This window comes from Anser anser (assembly GCF_964211835.1).
Source record: "Anser anser genome assembly, chromosome: Z".
In the NCBI taxonomy this organism is placed as follows: Eukaryota; Metazoa; Chordata; class Aves; order Anseriformes; family Anatidae; genus Anser; species Anser anser.
This window is the reverse complement of record NC_139723.1, coordinates 57,270,483-57,287,664: the sequence shown is the minus strand read 5'-3', so window position 1 is coordinate 57,287,664 and position 17,182 is coordinate 57,270,483. Positions and strand designations below refer to the sequence as shown.

General features: G+C 36.2%; 1 protein-coding gene across 11 annotated transcripts in view; it reads left to right on the top strand.

The window, feature by feature from the left end:
- KDM4C (lysine demethylase 4C) overlaps nucleotides 1-17,182 on the top strand; it is a 286,621-nt gene that overhangs the window by 22,276 nt on the left and 247,163 nt on the right. For all 11 annotated transcript variants that reach the window (XM_083816573.1, XM_083816576.1, XM_083816577.1 and 8 more), the window contains 3 exons: nucleotides 3,201-3,376; nucleotides 5,853-5,967; nucleotides 16,904-17,097. In XM_083816573.1, the coding sequence (XP_083672699.1) occupies nucleotides 3,201-3,376; nucleotides 5,853-5,967; nucleotides 16,904-17,097 (485 nt within the window). The remainder of the gene's footprint in view (nucleotides 1-3,200; nucleotides 3,377-5,852; nucleotides 5,968-16,903; nucleotides 17,098-17,182) is intronic.

The window sequence follows — 17,182 nt, the reverse complement described above, 5'->3', positions numbered from 1 at the left end:
TGTCCAGAGGAGGGCCACAAAGATGATCAGAGACCTATGAATTCTGGCTGAGTGAGCTGGGATTGTTCAGCCTGGAGAAGAACAACTCTGAGGAGATCTTACGGAGGCTTTTCAGTACTTAAAGGGGGAAAGCTGGGCAGGGACTTCTTATCAGGGGTGTGCTGATAGGGCAAGGGATAATGACTTTAAACTAAAGTAGAGTAGATTTACATAAGAAGTTTGGAAGAAATTCTTTGCTCATAGGGTGGGTGGTGAGGCCCTGGGACAGGCTGCCCAGAGAAGCTGTGGATGCCCCATCCCTGGAGGTGTTAAAGGACAGGTTGGATGGGGCTTTGGGCAACCTGGTCTGGTGGGAGGTGTCCCTGCCCATGGCCAGGGGGTTTGGAACTGGGTGATCTTTAGGGTCCCTTCCAACCCAAACCGTTCTGTGATTCTGTAAAGTTCCTAGTACTATGCACGAAATAAACAATTGAGGCACTGGAGAAATAATATTAAAGCCATTCCCAGAGTAGATGTATACTGTGGCATCCCTAGAGCAAATCAGCTAAAAATTTTCATTAGGTTTTTGAAAGTCTGGAATGAGTTCTAGGCATAGATAATATATTTTAGTCTTTCTTGTACAGAGGATCTTGAACTTAAAAAGGAAAATCAGGAATGAAAGCAATAGAATGAAAAACAAGGCACACTGATAGGTTAGTTGCTCTTTCTGGAGAAAGTGTTTTGGAGACTGAAACTGCATTCAAGTAGAGTGAAACAGTTAAATGAATTTGCAATCAAATTGGCAAGTAGAAACATGATTTTGGAACACAGCATTGAAAATATGTGTCGGCTAGCAGAAGCAAAAAAACTTTTAAAGAAAATTTTGGATGAAACTAGCCATTTGGATATAGTAGCCAGTGCCATTCATAATCAAATGTAGGACAGATTACCAATATGTGAAAGAGGATTTACCAGAAATTTTATGCATTAGTAGCACTCTGAAATAACCTAATTTCTACAAATGTGCAGCTTTCATGGAGCAAACTGAGTGGTACTTTGTAACTATAACATCCCTTATATAAAACAGAATACTTAACGCATTGAGTAACACAGGGTAGTGTTAATATGCCTAGGATGTTTGCTGTATGTATGTAGATAAATTGAGAAAGCCTTGCCTTAGTTTTTCCTTTTTATATTTGAGTATTGAACTAATTGGTTGATGATTTTGATCTAGGTTGCCTCCATGTCATAAACCTAACTTGCCTGACTTCAGAGAGGTTATTATTTTTAAAAGGAGTGTGAAGAGGCTTTGTTAGGATGGATCAGTGGTAAAAATACAGAGACTTAGTTATTATTTTCAACCCTGATACTGACTGTGACTGTGTGTCACTTTGGACATGATGCTTTAATATCTCTACATCTGGCCCTGACCTTTGTTAGAAAATGTAAATTCTTTTTGTTGGAGACTCTATTTTCATTTAAAATGATGTTTAGCATATCAGTGCTCACACAATTCACTTTTATAATGACTACTCTAACTACAACAGTAATAAACATATTCCAGCTGAAAGTGGATATTTTGAACCAGTATTCACAAAAATGTTCTTATTGCTTAAAACACACTGACCTTGAATTAAATAAGGTAATGCAAATTTTGCTTTTCAGTATTCATCTAGTTGAGCCAAACGTACAAGTTCATGCTTAATAATCATGAAAATGGAAATCTCTGTGCACATATTTGATTTATATGCATATATTCTGAATGCATGAATACTTTGCTTCCAAACCAACGTTTTGTGTTTTGCTGATGGGAGTATAACTTAAGATTTGTGTGAAAGAAATAAGTAGGAATCACAAGATGATACACTTTTTCTCTAAAAGCCAAAAACACTGAAACAAGCTCTTGAATCCCTGTACAGGTCACATTGTAGTTGAGAAGGAAAAGAAGGATTTCCATCCATGTAAAAACTAGATAAAGAAAAAGTTTGTTTAAAGTAAAAATGTTAGGTATGGAAGTATATTACTACCTGATAACTTTTCTTTAGCTTGGTATATGTACTTAAGTATGTACTTGCTACCAGTGCATATTGGTGTTGACCAGATTTCTTTGAGGGATGGACTGTTGAGTACATGTGCATTATATTCTGCACACTTGTGTTTGTTTTCAAAAGGTAGCAAATGATCTCAGGTTCTAGGTGATTTTTTTAAATTATTTTTAAAAGTATTTTTTTTTAGGATTCTTACTTTCTGTGTGTGATGTCATTACATCTCTAATGATGAGCGGTGCAAAGTATACATCATTCAGTATTTTTGGCAAGTAAAAGTAAAAAAAAGGTCACAAACAAAAAAAAGTCAACAACAACAACAAAAGCCCCTCTGATTTGTTTTAAAACTTGTGATTTCAAATTTAGAAAATTTTTTTGTTTTCGGATTACACTTAAACAGCATGTTCAAAATTACACAGCCTGTTAAAGAGCACTTCTGTGACTACAGGCTTCTTCGAAATTTCTAATGGCTCTAATTGTAACACTAATAGCTACTGAGGAGTTTTTGTAGACTTTGGACAGCTCTGATATCTAAAATAAGTGTTAACTTTACAATTGGTTAATTTGCACATAGCTTTAATATTTAATTATGAGCTTTAAATTATGTTAATATAAAACCAGTACATCTTAATGAGTCCAAACTCCTACTGTAATAGAGTTGTACCCTGCAGTTTTATGTGAGTTATACAGACAACAGTTATCTGAAATAGCTGGAATTTTTTAAAATTTTCACTAAAAAAAATGAAATTATTCATACTGTATACACCAAACAACTTTTGGACAAAGGACTGTCAAGTGTGTATGAATCTATTTTTTTATACTGAGGATAACTATTTTGTATCAGCGCATGTGATGCTTGTGCATTATAAGGCTTTCTGACTGTTAAAGATTCTGTCGAGTTATGTATGCGTTTGTTTGCACAGTTACACATGATTGAATTGCTGTGGATTAGTGAGTTGGTGCTTGTGAACTGAGGAAAGGAAGGTGATGCTATGGCTCTTTTGACTTTTTGTATCATCTAGGAGCGTTTACATGGTCACTTAGTTATGTGAAACAGCTGGTAAGCAGTAAGTTCATCATGTAGGCATATTTGACCATTTCTTTGGATTTTCCAGAATATTTTGAATTGGTACGGCAACTGTTGACGTTCACATTTTTTTTATTTTGAATTTTTAGGTTATCCCACCAAAAGAGTGGAAGCCAAGAAAACATTATGATGATATTGAAGATTTGGTAATTCCTGCTCCAATTCAGCAGATGGTCACTGGCCAGTCAGGGCTCTTCACGCAGTATAACATTCAGAAAAAGCCAATGACAGTGAAGGAGTTCAAGCAGCTGGCCAACAGTGACAAGTATGTATATAGGGGCCCTTGCTTAAAGTGAAAAATGTTTATTTGTTCCTATAATGTGATTTCTTTGAACAGTGATATGCTGCTGGTGTTTTTTATTTATTTACTCACTTGATATTTTCCTGTCCTTTAAGTTGTGGAAGAATACCACAATATGAAGTTTACTTATTTCTGCTGTTGAAAGTGGCTGGTACTATGGTAGCAAGAAAGCTTCTGAAAAACCTGAGACATGATATTTTCTTTTTGCTCTCTACCTGTTTTTGTCTGTACCAACAAACACATATATTGGAAATAATGAAGATGATACAGACCTATATCTCAGTTTTATTTTGAATACCTTTATTAATGTGTAATGTTTACTTATGTGGCCTAGATACTGGAATGACCTAACATTTAATTCCGAAAAAAAAACCACACCCCAAGGTATTTTAAAACTCACTTAAAATTTTTTTTACTAATGTAAGAGAACGCAGCTGTGCATAGTGTACCTCCATGTTCTGCTTATGGCAAAATGGCTATTAAGGAAGGAAAAAAGGGTATTATGAAGGGCTAAGCAGTATAATAAAAAGCTTCAAAGTGTTGGACATTCCAAGAGGGAATGTAAAAGAATAAATTATACCTCTTTACTTCCCATAACCTGATGGGAAGTGGTTTCTTCATGGTGACTCAGTCTTAGAGAGAAAAGGTATTTGAATATAATGAATTAGAGAAAACAATGTAACACTGGACTGGTTTGAAGGAAAGTTTCTCTTATAAGTTAATTTAAGAAGCTAAAAGATATGGAGAGAAATCAAGATCAGGAAAAATGGGTAGATGCTTTTAAAGAGGCTTCTCAGCAAATGTTCCATAATACTGATGCCTTTGTAAAACTGATCTCCTTTTTGAATTAAAAAAAAAAAGGGTCAGTATGTTTCTTCCGTATATTACTTGTGAAAAACTGATGCTATCACATTTGGAGTTTTCTTTTACTGATAAGTAGGAATGGAAATGTGTTTTGTAGTTCTACAAATTATTTGTTCATTAACTGTTAGAGGGAAGAATGAAGTACAAAACCTCTGTAGTACGTGAAGAAAATTACTCCTATGTTATATATTCATATCTATATATATGCATTTGATTAACCTATGATAAAATGAGAAACACTAATTTCTTGAAATAGGTTTGAGAATGCATAATACCTGTGAAGGCTTATTATGTATCATGATGTTAGTTATGTTTATTTTATTTCTTATCATGGAATATATTTTGGAAGCATATATGATTTCAATTTTCATACTTGTTTTACTGAAAGCAGTTCATGACTTCATAATTAAAATTAAGAATATTTGGGAGGACCTGTATTACTAGCTGTGTGTTTCTTTCTGAATATTTGTAACTGCTCTTGAGAAAATGTCATATAACCTCTTATCTCTTAGTACAGGCTATTTTTCTTAAACTGTTAAGCAGCTGAGAGACTCTATTCTCCTATAAAAAGACTTCTGATCCTTAATGAAGAAAGCTTCTCTGTTATGGACAGCTGCTTTTCCTGAGAATTGTGATGCTATCCCTTTCTTTTAGAAAAGAGGGAAGAGCCATGGACATCTGAATGAAAATCAGAGTTTCTTTTAAAACAATAGTGTGTGCCCAATCTAATGCATTGCATCTTTTATTTGTTTAGGCATTCTCAATTCACCATTTAACCAAGGTGCTTCTCCACTATGTTTTCTGGGAAATATGGGCATACCTGCATTCCGTAATTGAGATGCTTGTTATGCTTAGTCTATATATCCATTTCACTCAGAGCCAGTCAGAAATATAGGCTGATTTCTGGAGCTATATCATGAGAAATAATTGCAACAGCAACTCTGTTGCTGAGAATACTTTAAGATGTGTTTTGTTAACTAGTTTTGTTTGCTTTCTTAAGTATCTTGCTCTCATTGCATGAGAGAAGTTTTTGTACCACTGTTCTAAACGTTCCTTCTATTAAAAGCTTTTCCCAGGGGAGGAGGAAGAGAGCAAAGTACTGTTTTTGTCTGGCACAGCTGCTGCTTGGAGGAATTAGTACACTAGAATTATTTCACGGGGACTTGTGCAGGCCCTGTCTCTGACTTTGGAGAGCTAGTATTGAGGCAAAAAAATAGCAAATACTTCTCAGTTGTCAGAGAAGTGGCTCTTCCATATGTGTTTTTTTCAGAAGAGGAACAAAAACAAGGGTCTCAGCCTGAGGGCAACCAGGACGTGTTCTGTTTAGCTGCTGGAGATTTAAGAAAATATGGTATGGGTAGGTGTATAACTTCAATGACTGCAGCTGTCACGTAAGGAAGTTACATTCTGTGGTAAACTATGAAACTAGGAATTCAACTAGTAGTTGCTCTCTTTAAGGGGATTTGAAATAGTGATCTCTTAGAATTCAGTTTGCAGGATCAAAAAAGCATAGTCCATCGTGAAGGTGGTTGTTGAAAGACTATGCTGAACATTTGCCTTACCTCTTCCTCTGCAGATACTGCACACCAAGATACATAGATTATGAAGACCTGGAACGTAAATACTGGAAGAACTTGACTTTTGTGGCACCAATTTATGGAGCAGATATCAATGGAAGCATTTATGATAAAGTATGCATAGCTTTTTATGAAGTTTCTCTTCTAGCCCCCTCTTAACGGGTAGTATACTTAAAGGATACATTCTTGTTTTGTGGCTGAGAATCTGTCTTGTTGGAATCTTTATGTTACTTAAAGACTCCAAGCAAGGTTGAAATGAACTGTACATCTGCAAAGACACTTCTATCCTTAGACAGTAGGGTTTTGATATTCTTCCTGGTCATAAGACTGCCCTTTCGCCATTTGGAACTCTCCAGGGCTTTGAGATGCCTTCCTGTTAATACATCTATTAACATTTCAGTATGCATTCCATACAGTGTACCTGTGTGGAAATTTAGTGATATTTTAAGTAACTTTAAAATTAAAAGATGAAATATTTCATTGAGGAAAAATGATAGCTGTACTTTCTACATGTTTGGAATGTCTATGGTTTCTGTGAAATGAGCTTATGATTACTGTATACCTCTGAATTAAGATAGACAAAAAGGGAGCTTCCTAAGGAAATGAGTTTTACGGGATACTTGTGAAGATCTCCATGGATAAAAAGGGACGTAACACGCATCTTATTAGAATTACAGAAGATCTGTTGGTATCAAACTGGCTATATAAGCAGCAATAGGAACTAGATAAATAGAATTATTTAAGTAATGAGATGAATAGAGGAAATGTTAGTATTTCAAACAAGGTTTGAAGATTTACAAAATACAGGACTAAATTTTATCCAGGGGAGCCTGTCTTCTGTAGAGTTCTTCAGTTCTTTCATGTCCTATGTATCTCCCTTCTCCAATCATTTTAAAAAAAGGTAGAATTTCCCTGTGGCATATGGTCTGAGGCCCCACTAATATTTCATATTTCTTCACAGAAGACAAATTACTGAAAGACTCTTTTGTCCAAAGATAAATGCAGTCAGCCAAGATAGTTTAAGGCAATTCATTTTTTTTCTTTTTTAAAGACATATATAAATAAATGTCGAGTGATCTTTTGTTCAGTGACGGCAGCAAGTCAAAATTCTACTGTGTGTCAAAGTAGCTGTATAAAAACGATTAAGAAAATTACTTTAGGATTCTGCTTTGGGGTGTTTCAGTGAAGAGCCACTTCAGATGCAGATGACAGCTGTTTTTTGTGGAGACCAAATTGGGGCACAGGAAAAGAGTGTTTCTTTCAAGAAATACAAGCTTGCCTGTTTTTTTTCCTTTCCTTCCTTCTTCCTTCCCTTCTTTTTGATGTTGACGGATAATGCATTTTGTGATAGCATTTTGCAGTTGTACACTTCTGTTTTGATTGTGTTCTTTGGTATTTAATATGTTAAGGTTACTGTTGAATGAGCAACATGACCAAAGAAAAGAGAAAGCAGTAATATTTGATTTTGAAGTGCTGACTGGTTAAAGAGAGAGTCTGAGATTTTTCTCATGGAACTGCACTTTCATTCGATTAGGGGGGCTGAGGTAGGGAAGTGAAAACCCTGACAGGTGAAGTGAGAAGTGCAGCATTCAGCAATCCTAACTCAAATGTTAGATGCATAGGGAGAAGAGACAAAGAAAGCATGGAAGGTTACAGTAAGTGGGGGATAAAATAGCACTAGGTAGAATTAAAGAAAAGAAAACCAAAGCAGAACATCGTTTTGGTTTTGAGTAAATAGGTATTATTTAAAAATAAACATAAAGGAGAAATGTTAGTGAAACATCAAGGGAAGAGTGAACAGGCAGAACAATTAATGTGAAAGCTATGTCAGGGTGTGCAGCCCGGTGAGGGTCTGGAGGAAAAGAAGGAATAATCCCTGGTACCAGTCTGTTGATGAGAGAATTGCAGATTCCAGATCAAGACATTTCTCATTTGCGAAAGTTAATTTTCTCCACCAGATGGTGCACTTGGACAACTAATATTTTTTTTGTGTCTTGATGATAGTGCTAAGAAAGAATTTTTTTTTCTTCCAGTTCGGTTTTGAATTAGAAATTGTTTTCACATGTTCAATCATTTTCTTTCAGGATTGTCATTATTTGGGGAGAAGGGATGAATATAGTTAGCTAACATTTGGGGCAATGTACAGCAGAAAGTGGATGGCAGGGTTAATTTGGCATAAGAGCTTATTTTTGCTAAACAAAAAGAAATGCTTACTATTTATACAATGTGATTTATAGAAAACAGCATGCTGTAGAAGTTGCATTTAATACAGAATGACAAATATATAGCAGAACTCTGGATAGAAAATACCAGGAAGTTAGTGAAAGTGGGATATATAATCGGGCCAGCAAAACTAGTGAGAAATGCTGCTGTGCTGCCAAATCTTATTCTTCGGTTTAAAAGTTTACCACTAACATATTTTTTTTCACATGGTGATATTCAATTTTATATTGACAGATCTGTAACTGAAGCACGAAGCCTTTTTTCCATTTAGATAATTTAAGAAATAATATTCTGATTTGTGGAATCCAGCATCTTACTAGCATTATGCCAGAGAGTTTATAGATTTTGTTTTGTTTGATTTTCTTAGATCAGAGGGTGACAGATTCTGAACAGTTTGGAAGGGGTGAAATTATAAAACCTGTTATAAGGAAGGAAAATATAACAGGAATAAAGTTATAAATACATGTTTTGAAAATTGACAACTCTCATCAATGATTCAAAATTCACACTTGAGATACATAGATTTTTCTAGTATCTCGCTTCTTTATAATATATTGATGGTTATCTCTCAGTTTTGAACACATTAATTTTTTATGAATAAAGAAACAACCTGAAAGAATGAGTGTTCTGTACACTCTGTAGAAAATAAATTTAAGATAGTTGATTGTTTACTTGAAATATTATTCTATGCTATAGACATTTTGATTGCTTTTACATTCAATTATAGTGTTTTGTAGGAGAAAGACAATGTGAGTAACTCAAGAAAAATAATTGCACTAACGAGTAAGTTATAAAGACATTATTTCTGTTAAGCTTATAAACATTATTAGATGTTCAAAGTTCTGTCTTTCTGTTGCTATAAGGTCATCTGTACTTGAGTGTAAATTAACATTTCTGACAGGGTTTATAAAGGCAATAATAAAGCACCAGTCTTACTAGCTTCAGTTGTTAAACTGATTCATGAATTGATTATGAACTCCTAGCAGTTATGGCTGGTTTGGAAGTTTAATTGAGAAGTGATGTTTTTTATTACGTTATTTCAAGTGAGCTCTCCTGCTTGTAAGTTAGCCTGAATGTAATACCAAGTTGAGCCTGCCTAGACTGTGAATGACTAAGCTGTGAAGCAGCTGCAAAAAGTTACTGTCCCTGTCATGGAGAAGAAAGAGGAGAGTTGTTTTTGATATCGTAAGTTTATTAACTCATCTGGCAATTTTAACTGTGAATAAATCTGGAGAGTGATTCACGTACTCTTTCTGTACAGTCTCCGTCTTCAGGACGTTTACTTCCATGCCACACCCAGTTTAAATCATACCACTAATCGCTGAGGCTGTGGATTTAGTTCTTTCCTTGTTGTATGAGATATTAGGAGCTGAAATTAACTTTTTGTTTCCTTTGGGTCTTTTCTCTAGAAAGTATTTTATTAGGAATTTTGCATGGACAGGTCGGGGAAGTTATATGAAACCCCTACAAAGACTGATCTAGCAGCTAAGGAAAAAAATCCTGATTTCAAGAGAAGTTCCAAAGAAGATTGACTGATCTGATGTTTTTAACAGATCATAAAACACATCTGAGTACTGTGCTGTGAAAGAAATCTGCTGTACAGTAGAGAAGGCCAAGGTTTGGAAAAAGCATGTATAAACATTGGCATGCCTCTTTCTTACCATTCTTTCAGCTCTTGTATTCAAGATAGAACATCTTTCCTTTTCCTTCCCTTAGTTTTATTCTTCCTGATGAGATATTACTTTCACGCCTGCCTTCTCCCATACCTAAGCTGTGGGGAGCACATCTGTTTAGTAATACAGAGTGACTGGTTCAGCTGATTTTGCAGGTTAAAAGTTGATTTTTTTTTTGTTAAATTGAGTTGTAGGTGCATCTCTAACATAACTAACTTTAGTATCAGAGGTACTCCAGTTTCCTGCTGTATCTTTCAAAGAGCAACTAACTTGATTTTAAAGCAGAACCTTAACATTAGCTGTCAAATCTGGATTTGACCAAGAGATAAGTTAGGGATTGCATCGGAGTTGTAACTTAACCGAAGGCTGCAGGGGAGCAGCAGGGTTTGGTTTAAGCAATCAAGGATGTTCTTGGAAAGCATGGATGACAACTTCCTGACCAAAATGGTAGAGCAGCCAATGAGAAGAGGTTGTTTGCTGCAACTTACACTCACAAGGAGGGGCTTGTTGCAAATGTGGAAGTCTAAGGCAGCCTTGGCTGCTGTGAACATGAGATGGTGGAGTTAAATATCTTAGGAGGAGGTGTTAAGACAGAAGGCAGGACCACAACCCTGGCTTTCATGAGAACAGACTTTGGCCTGTTCAGAGATCTGCTTGGAAGACTCCCATGGGATAAGGCCCTGGAGGGAAGAGGGCCCATGAAAGCTGGCTCATGTTCTCCCCACTCCAAGCTCAAGAGTAGCCTGTCTCAGTAAGCAGGAAGTCAGGCAAAAAAAAAAAAAGCAAGATGATCTGCATGGATGAACAAGGAGCTTCTGGCAAAACACAAAGATAAACACGAGGTATATAGAAGGTGGATGGACAGGACAGCTAACCTGGGAGGAACACAGAGACACTGTCCACATATGCAGATATGCAGCTGGGAAAGTCAAAGCCTACCTGGAACTGAATCTGGTGAGAGGTGTGAAAGGCAGCAAGAATGACTTATGAAGTATGTGTGGCAAAAGGAAAATGAGAAATACAGGCCTGCTGCTGAATGGCATGAAGACTCTGATGATGAAGGACATGGAAAAGGCTGACTGCCTTTTTTGCATCAGTCTTTACTAGTAGGACCTACTTTCAGAGATCTGAAGTACCGGAGATCAGGGAAAAAGTCTGGAATGAGGAAGAGTTACTCTTGGTGGAAAAGAGGTTAGAAAAAAAACAAACTGGGCATAATACGAGTCCATGAACGCTGATGGGAGGCACCCATGAATAGTGAGAGAACTGCCTGATGTTGTTGTGATGCCACTTGATTACTTTTGAATGCTAATGGTGGCTGGGAGAGGTGCCTGAGAACTGGATGAAAGCAGTTATCAGCCATCTTCAGGAAGAGCAGGAATGGGGACCTAGAGAACTACAGGTCACTCAGCTTCACCTTGATTCGTGGGAAGGTGGTAGAACTACTATTAATTCTGGAAACCGTTTCCAGGCACAGGAAGATCAAGAAGGTGATTATGAGTAGTCAGCATGGATTCACCAAGGGGAAGTCATGCGTGACCGACCTGATAACTTTCTGTGATGAAGTGAGTGGCTTGGTAGATGAAGGGAAAGGATTGTATATCATCTACCGTGACTTTAGTAGGTCTTTCAACACTGTGTGCCGTAAGATCCTGCCAGAAGCTGAAGAAATGTGGAGTGGATGAGGAGAGTAAGGTAGATTGAAAACTGGCTGATTGGCCAGGCCTAGAGAGTGATGATCAGTGGGCTGAAGTCTACTTGGAGGCCAGTAACTACTGGTGAATGGCAGAGGTTAATACTGGGTTTAATTAATGATCCAGACTATGGGGCAGACTGAACTCTCATCAGGTTTGCTGATGACACAAAACTGGGATGAGTGGCTGACACCAGAGTTTCACAGTGCCATCCAGATGGGCCTTGGCAGGCTGGAGAAATGGGCTGGCAGGAACCTTATTCAGTTCAACATGGGCAAATGCAAAATCCTGCACGTGGGGAGGAACAACCCCAGGCACATGGAGTACATCCTGGGGGCTGATCAGCTTAGAAGGCCCTGAGGGGTTCTGGTGGACCAAGCTGAGCGTGAGGTATCAATATGCCCTTACCACAAAGAGGGTGAACGGTGTCCTGGGCATACCATTAGGAGGAGTGATGCAAGCAGGTTTCTTGACGGAGGTGATCCTTCTTCTCTATTCCTTGCTGGTGAAACAACACACATGGAGTACCATGTCCAGTTCTGGGCTTCTCAAGACGAGAGAACTGGACACTGTAAAGGGTCCAGTGAAGGACCACAGGTGAAGGCACTGGAGCAAATGAAGAAAGGCTGAGAGAGCTGGGACTGTTCATTTTGGAGAAGCGACTGCTTGGTGGGATCTCATTAGTGTGTTTAAATACCTGAAGGAAGGGTGCAAAGAAGAAAGGGCTAGGCTCTTTTCAGTGATGCACAGTGCAGTACAAGAGGCAGTGAGCACAAACTAAAATGCAGGAGGTTCCCTGTGAACATCAGGAAACAATTCTTTATCGTGAGGGTGACTGAGGTTGCCCAGAGAGGTTGTGGAGTTTCCATCCTTGCCAAGGTAGTCCTACAGATTCTCTCGTGAACTGTCTGCTTTAGGTATGTGACTTGTATGGTATTCTTTATAGTAGTGTTTACTGGAAGTTAATGGGTGGCATAATGAGGAGACATGAACTCCTACAGTAACAGTGACTGAACAATAAAAATACAAGAAAGATAATTATATTTATATAAGAATTAAGTAAAATAACATACGAATTGGAATGAACTTCTGGTAATGAGTGATGATGGGCATGGAGGCTGGATGAGTGCTCTCTGGTCACAATTTATTTTAGTTTGAAAAAAAGGGTCACTGAGTAGAAGTGTCTACAAGATATGACAGAGAATGAGAATAAGCATGGCAGAGCATGAAACATACCTAATTCAGTGTGACTCAAAGCCATGATCCTGATTTTGGCTAATTGCCTCGGTTGCATTGTGGCCAGATAAGCAGAACTCTTATCTCACAGTAGAATCCTGTATGTGCACACTGCATTGACTTTAAGAGAAGTCCCAATGCGATTTAATGTGTTTAAAAAGTAGAAAGTTTTGTATTTTAACACGTGATTGCAAAATGTCCTTTCTGTATATGATCTCTTCATAGTTTAGGTTAATACGAACATTCCTTCACTTACACATTTTGTTTTAGTGTCTATTTCAAAAGAGATTCTACTTGCTTCTGGTTTTGTTTCCACCTTTCAAAAGGGTGCTGCAAAGCAAGAGTCATGTGTGAAAAGATACTGAGAAGATAAAAATCAGATAAAGTGAGGAAGATTGTATACTTGTGTGTTTATGGTGCAGAAATTCTGATTGTAGTATTTTCCTGTCTGTATCTCATGCACTTCAGAGAAGCAGTAAAAGCATGGTAGGTTTTTTAGCACATTTATTTGTGAGTGTTGGGTGCACAAAGGGAGGAGTGGGTGACCAAACACAATTCTTATGCATGTTTCTCCTACTCCCTTTCATGCCCTCTTAATTATTATTTTATGTATATATATTTAACTCTTATTTGAGATTTTATTGTCAGTCATAGGGGCTTTTAGTACTAGTTGTACAAGAGATGTATTGTTTGCCAGGTTAATAGTGTAATTAGTCCATGAGATAATCAAAGGAAAAATTAAACAGCGAAAAAGGATTGTGTTTATTAGCATATACATACACAGAAACCATGTTCATAGAAATAGAATTCCTCAGACTGCTGATTTGTTTAAGGAAATTGTGTAGAATGGTATCATGTCAGTATCATAATTACTTTGAAAATGGAAAATGAATAGAATATAATTTTGCTTGGAGGCCTATTTTTATCTGCAAAAAGGTCATCACTGTTTGTTTAAAAAACAGTGAATTTCACTTTTTACTGAGGTATTGAAAGCTGTATTTTTTGTCTTTGAGAAAAGGATGGGTCATCTCCTTACAAACTGTTAGGATATTTGTGAGAACTGCTTGTGAGGTGTCCCCTTTTATCTCCATATTCCATTACAAGCTGTTTCAGATGCTGTTAAAAGACTCATAAAAAAGCTCTTGACAGTAATTTACAAACTTTTTAGATGATGCAAACTTATTGTAAAGTTTGGATTAGCGGTCCCTCATATAAGCTGTTACCTGTTATTTGCTATATTTCTCTAAAGAATTGCAACCTAAGTATAATGTGCTCCAGCAAAGATGTTTCAAGCTTGTGTTTCTTTGTTGCAATAAATAGAGAAAAAATTGATCATTTTTAGCTTTTTTTTCTGATGTTGGGTTCTGTGGTACAATTATCAAAGATGGCAAATGTTCTTTAAAACTTTGCCATGTGGGTGTTAGAAATGTTCTCTACATTTTCCTTGAAATTGTTGTAAAATGATATCCAGAAGTAGGCTAGTAGCAGAATAAATATTTGAAACATTGAATAGATTTTTTTTGTATTTTTAAGAGAATCCTAGGTATGCTTTTAGATTAAGGGTTATGTGTAGTGATGATCTAGTAATGGTTATTAGGACTATGCTGCTAAGGTAGACTTTAATTTTGAGAAGTATTGTTATGTGTTGATTTGTTAAACTACTCTTACAGGTCGTATAATGTTTTTAGTTGGCATTGAAATCGTAAAATCTACAAACAGTTACATAACTATTGCAAAAGTTTGAGTTAATATTTTACTTAAAAATTCACATAAACATTTTACTTAGTGCTTTGGAGTATCAGAAAGAGGTATACCTGTGAGGTAAAGTAACATCTTTAATAATAGTTTGTAGTATTTTGCAATAATCTATACATAAAGATAAAACTTTTTTTTTCCAAGGTCCAGGGATGTAGAAAGACTTATACTCTAAAATCAGAATGATTCATTTTAAGCCAGTTTGAGTGAACTTTCCTCGTACACTGAAGCTTCTATAGCTTGTCCAGAGTGGTTTCTAGGAAATGGAAATAGATCATGTGTCTTGGTTATAGAGATTGTGGATTGTATATGTTTTTGAAGCAACCTTCTTATCCATGGGAGGATTTGATTTTGTTTCATGGACAAACCACTAGCAGTTTGGTGATTGGTTGTTACTAATCACAGGAATGACAAAAAAGAGGCGTTGGGGGAACAGAAAAAAGATAGTTCATTCGTAGTCTATTCTTTTAACTATCATTTAGTTCTTAGTAAGAGAAGAGTAAGATTTCAGGATGTTATGGCTGCTAAAAGCTTACATGGATTAAAAAAGGTGATTGGACAAATGAATGGGGAAGTGGTAAAAAGCCTACTGGGTACTGTTAAGCAGAAGAACAGCAACTCTGGTGAAACTTTCAGTCTGCATATTGCTGGAGGCTTGAAGGATGTTCTTTGCTTACACTGTTTCTTTTGGCCACTGTCAAAAAGAGGATACTGCCTAGATTAACAGTTGATTTTTTTTTAAATCTGGTATTTATTACTGTGTTCTAACATTGTATATGTCTATGCCTGCACAGTTAAGTCATTGTTCTTATTTTGCCATATTATTTTGTTTCTCCAAATTGACTGTGCAAATGGTGAACAAAGATTAATTTTATTTTAAAAGTCAAATATATAAATTAATTTGAAGAATAATTAGTTAAAATTGTTCCATCAGATTAGCTTTGTATTTCACAGCTCTAATACCTTGCTGATGACTGAGTTTTAGATTTGAAGGGTGCAAATTTTACCAGCATCTACTACTTGGATACGTATTTGTGTTTAATTTTCTTTTCTGATACTGCTTATCATAAATACCTTTATATGTATTTTTTCAAGTGCTTTTATGTCACATGAGTGCATCAAAGCTAAAGCTTTCATTAAAAATGCATACATAAAAAGATTTTCTATCTAGAATGAACTCATTCTGTAAATACAGCTCCTTTGTAAAATTCCCAGACGCCTTAAGGGTAGCTTTTCTCAAGTGAAATAGTTATTGCAGGCAGTCAAAAATGGTTGCTCAAAGAGATGGTTGAACTTCATACAGAAGTTGCTATCTTTATATAAACTCTTGTTGCTGAACACATAACATGCTTCATTATTTCTTGCTCAAAAAGTGAGAAAGCGAAAACTGAGAATATTGCATGTTGATTCTTTCTTGCTTTAACTTGATTTCTTTACCACCTGCACAACTGTTGAATGTCAACATGTTTCTTCGTTTTAATCAGCTGCATCAGAACTGCAGTCTACCATCAAACTATTCCCCAAATTTGATTAAGATTGTCAGAACTGTGCAGAGTATCAGTGATGAGAGTTGGAGAGCTGGTGGTATTTAAGAGCATGTTTTGGTGTTGTCTTTCTTACCAATAAACAAACTCGCCTGAATTGAGTTCATAATAATTTTCGTTGTATATCATGTTTTCCTGGCTGCTTGAGCCATTGGTCAATGTCTTAATTGGAGGTGCTAGCAATTGCTGTTATAGTGAAGTCTAAACCCTTTCTCTTCAGTTTTGTAGTCTTGATCTTGGTTATACTGACTTTTACATACTGCATTGCCTGAAATTAGAATTGCTCTTTGTGAATCTGAAGTACAACAAAAACTACATTAGTGGCTTTTAATACACAAATTTTATGGGCAAAAAATGGAAGGACAACAGCTGAAATTCCATGAAATCAGTAGATTTCTTCTGTGGTGCTCTGTTGTGCATTATATCATTATGGTTAGAAATATCTCTGAAGTCATAGCTTTAGTTTTTATGTTGTTCAGAGGACCAGTAAACTTGTCGGGGAAAATGACATTATAAAAATATTTTTAATAATATTTAGTATTATTTTTGTAAGAAGCGAAGATATGCACAGTGAAACTTAGTGACATCTACCTATCAGTTTACCAGAGATCCTTGGTTATGACTATTATTTCTGTTCTGTGTGGTATTTTGATCCATTTTGTGTGACGTATTTAGTTTTAAGCTGATACGTATCTCCCTGTTGTCTGCTTCAAACATCTCAGATTTAATACCTGATCTAAATTCTACTAAAGTCAAGAATTTTTTTTTGTGGAAACTTCATCTGTCTGTTGAAGTGCTTACAAATCTGTGTTGATCTACAATCTTTCGAAAGACTAGATCAGTTTTTTTTTTTCTTTTGAGTGAGACTATTATATAAAATTGCATTATTTTATTTATTAATACATTTGTTATTTATCTTTTTCAGGGTATTGAGGAATGGAATATCGCCCACCTTAACACAATATTGGATGTTGTAGGAGAAGAATGTGGAATTTCTATTGAGGGTGTGAATACCCCGTATCTGTATTTTGGCATGTGGAAAACAACATTTGCGTGGCACACTGAAGACATGGATCTCTACAGTATTAATTATCTACATTTTGGGGAGCCAAAGTCATGGCAAGTTTAAATTTTTATGAAGTATCATTTGTCTATTTATTTAGCTGAGTAAACCAAACAGTTGGGGTGCAGTTGCTTCGCAGCG